The sequence below is a fragment of the Hipposideros armiger genome, unplaced genomic scaffold, assembly GCF_001890085.2.
Source record: "Hipposideros armiger isolate ML-2016 unplaced genomic scaffold, ASM189008v1 scaffold_337, whole genome shotgun sequence".
NCBI lineage: Eukaryota > Metazoa > Chordata > Mammalia > Chiroptera > Hipposideridae > Hipposideros > Hipposideros armiger.
The window spans coordinates 1,717,746-1,721,720 of record NW_017731687.1 but is presented as its reverse complement, the minus strand read 5'-3'; the positions used below and the strand labels follow the sequence as shown (position 1 = coordinate 1,721,720).

Below are 3,975 nucleotides of genomic sequence, written 5' to 3'. Positions count from 1 at the left end.
ATGAAAACCAGAATAAACCATATGCATAAACCCACTGTGTTTCAAGTCAAGGAGGAAGCCAGACCAAGAATCTGGGAGAAAGATTTGGACTGGCAAGGAGCAGACATCTCTCATTCACTTGGTCCCCACCCTAAAGGCCCCGGTCCCACCATTTGCCCTTCCATCTTCCATCGAAAGTGGCATTTGGATCTGAGCAGAAAACTCGGATGAATTAAAAATCAAACAATTTATTTTTGAAGCCGCAAGAACCACTCCATTCTTGGGGCTTTTTGACAAAACATCATCTTCAACTGTTCTGACCCGTGAGGAATGGCAGAGAATGTTATCTTCTGCTGGCGAACATCCCATCATGTGTAGGTCACCTGCTCGCCAAGGTCACTTGCATGGCTCCTTACATAAGCTAAGTCTGGTGGAAGCCTGTGTCCCTGGTTCATACAGCGTCATGGACCCTCATATTTCTTCTCTGAGTGTGCATATCAACAGAACCAGCAGGCGACAAAGGAACCAATCAGGAATAAGGAAGCCTGTGGGAGATGAACTTTTCATTCCGAGCTTAAGAAAATGTACAACTTTGTGGTTTTTTTTGTTTGTTTTTTTTTACATTCTAAAACACCATGTATAGTAATTGCCTTTTTTGAGGAATCCAGGGGAAATAACTGAGATCAAGAGTAGATAACAGTTGCTTGAACTACAGGGTGATGAATAATACTAATTTGAACTCACAGAGCTTTGACGGTTTATAAACTGCTCTCACCATTGATTCATTCATCACCCATTATCACCATGCCCTGGGGATGCCTGCCCTCAAGGAGCGCTATGTATTGGTATGAGAATATGCTTGCATACAAACGACTGTGAAAACATTGCTATCGTAAAACTGCAGCTGGTGCAAGAAACTGGTTCAGCTAGAAAGGTGAGTGATATGCAAACCACCGGTACAAGTGCAGAGGCAATTAATCCCGTGATAACTACACTCCACAGAACAGGCTGAAAGGCGTTATTAGGCCCATGGTCCGAAGGGAAAACCCTGGTCCTGAGAGGTTAAGTGGCATCATTTCCCAACAGTACTTGTGCAAAGAAACCATGCCTCAAAATTAGTTTGTCATGATTCTTTCTGCTAAACTAAAACTGAATAATTAGTTGCCAAACAGCTCCATGAGTCATCTTCAGTGATTACATTTAAATGATATAAAACAAAAATATGGACGGAATGCCCCATTTTTATAGGACACCGAGCTAGGTATTCAGGGAAGACTGGAACAAATACACAAACAAAAGAAGTAAAAGAAGCAGGGAGTGTATGTACCCTGAGAGAGCTTCCAATCAAGCTGGAAAGTCAGGGGCGGGTGCATCGTGTGGGTGGAGGGAGGACAGCGCTTGAAATCACGAGGCCAGGGTGCTTCCAGTTTGCTGCCACTGATCAGCTGCTGACCTTGGCACAAGGCCTCCCCCCCGGGACATCCGCTTCCCCATGGGTAGAATGAGAAGGCTGCACTGGAAGCTCGCTAAAGCTCAGGGACCTTAGAGCTGACACACAGGCCAGGAGGACTCACACCAGGCCTCTGACCCCATATGCTCCTTTCCGCCACCCTGTGTCGTCCCAGTGGCATGGCATGCTGACTCCACCCAAGCCTGGTTCAACCCGAGCCCCCTCCTTCCACAGCCCCCTTTCTTACCCAGCCCCGCAGCAGCTCGTAGGCCGTGATGCCCAGGGACCACCAGTCAACAGGGTATGAGTACCCGGGGCCTCCGTCCACATACACCTNAGCCCAGCTCCAGGTCGAGCTGTTGTTCAGCATCTTAGCTGTGGAGGGCAGTGTCACTGGCCCTCATATGTGGGATCTGAACTGGGGCCCTCTGGCGTCCCAAGCCAGTTCTTAACCATCGCGCCACTCAGCCGGCCCTCAGTTCTTCTTTTTAAACATCAGAAAACTGAAGCTGGGCGATGAAGAGTGGCTTTCCCCATGTCCCACAGACACTGCTCTTACCCCACCACGACCAGCGTCCCAGAATACGAGCTACAAACAAATGTGTAGACGTCCCTTATCATTTACACTTCATGCTCCACTTCCTTCTCGGTTACTTCAAGGCATTCATTAGTTCTGCTTGTCCACCAGACTTCCAGACGAGCCTCTCTCTAGCTCTCTGTAATTCCCTCCACTTCTGGAGGGAGCCGGTCCAATCAAAACAACAATGAGAACTGTAATAAGCCAGGAGGCCAATACAGCCGATAAATACACTGATATGTACATTTGGGACTCCATAACTAGAATAAGTTCAGCAGCTTTGGGCTCCACGCTCAGCCTTTGTCTGAGCGGTAGTAGGGAAACCCAGGTCCTTCGACATGAACACTGGCAGATAAAGATCGATATTCCGTCTGCTTGTGGCAAAGAACTCTATTGATGATTGTTTCTCACCCACAGGCCTCAGGATGTGTTGATTCAGAAACCAAGGGGAATTTATAAGCACATTACCATGTGCTCCTGGTAAAAGCGATTGTAACAGCAGGGCTCTGGATATACTCGTTATGGACTGGCAGGGGTGTCTCTATTCCAGGAAACTCCGTTTACAAAAACTGCCAATTTACCAAGAAATGGTAGAAAGAGGAGACTTGCCACAGGCCTGTTATTTGAACTGTTAGAGCTGAGCTGGGCCTTGGGACCATCTAATGCAAAGTTTTATCCCCACGATCTTTTTACTCAAAGCCCCAATCACAGAACACATGAAAGTGAAGACCAGTTCCTCAGGCTATTAAACCTCCAAAGCTTGGAGAAATGTCTCCCCTCTTCCCCCATGTACTGTTGAGTCACCTCTGCAGGGTCCAAGAGTTCCAGGAAACACAGCCTGAAAACCGCTCAACAGTCCAAGGTCTTTCCCCTCCCTCTACGGAGCTACAAAACCAAGAGGAGGAGACACAAAGTCCACTTCCTCCCAGCACTCAGGCTCCTGGCACAGTGCTGTCTCTGTTTGCTGTACCAAGGGACACGAAGACAGTGTTTAACCCAGGGATGGCCTGTCTCCTTCTGTCAGGTTAGCACAGCAGGACATTCCTTGGACATGCAGTTGAGCCCGCCCACCCAGCAGACACCCAGCGGGTCTTAGTTCTGCACTCCAGCCTCTAGGGGGAGCTCCATACACGCTTCCAATGCTAGTCACGGGCCTCTCTGCACCGCCACCCATCTCTGTCTCCCCAACCCCAAGGAGAAGTGCTGATTGGGGTTAAAGGCAAGGGTAACACCAGGTCAGGGGGGTGGTGGATGGAAGCAGAGAGGGCAGTGGTCCTCAGCGTGCCTTAGTAGTGGCTTTTCGGGCTCCACTCATGTCTGTGTGGAGAGCCCACGCTATGCAAAGCAATGTGCCAACAGCCTGACATCCAGGATCTCTTTATCCTCCTGATTACTCTACGGCAGTGGTTCTCAACTGGGGACAATTTGTCCCCCAGGGGACATTCGGCAATGTTTGGAGAGACTTTTGGTTGTCATAACTGGGTGGGGGAGATTTCTGCTGGCATCTAGTGGGCAGAGGCCGGAGATGCTGCTAAACACTCTACAAAGCACAGGACAGCTCCCAGCACAAAGAATCCTGGCCCCAGATGTCCAGAATACAGAGGTGAGGAATCCTGAGTTCTGGGTCTGCAAACTACTACCCCCCACACACACACTTAGACAAGAAACGGGCTCACCCCAGATCATTCAGAGGCTGTGCTAAAAAGCTAGGATTTGAGCCTTGAAACGTGACCCCAAAATACAGACTCGCACTTAGCCACCGTGCTGCTGTGACCACGGATGGCACGGCCCTGCCTACAGAGTGAAGCCAAGTGCCCTCGGCTGGCCTCAGGAGCCTTTACTGACCGTCCCCAACAGCCCTTCTGATTGGTGGTCAGGCTGAGATGTTTGTTGGATCATCTCAGCTGCCCTTCCCTATCTGTGCTCACACTGTTCCCTCCAGCAATTCATGTACACCCAGCTTAAATGC

At 49.6% G+C, this 3,975-nt stretch overlaps 1 protein-coding gene across 1 annotated transcript in view; it reads right to left on the bottom strand.

Moving 5' to 3' along the window:
• STK32B (serine/threonine kinase 32B) overlaps nucleotides 1–3,975 on the bottom strand; it is a 299,588-nt gene that overhangs the window by 24,444 nt on the left and 271,169 nt on the right. Inside the window, exon 8 of the mRNA XM_019661148.1 lies at nucleotides 1,677–1,763. Coding sequence (XP_019516693.1) covers nucleotides 1,677–1,763 — 87 coding nt within the window. The remainder of the gene's footprint in view (nucleotides 1–1,676; nucleotides 1,764–3,975) is intronic.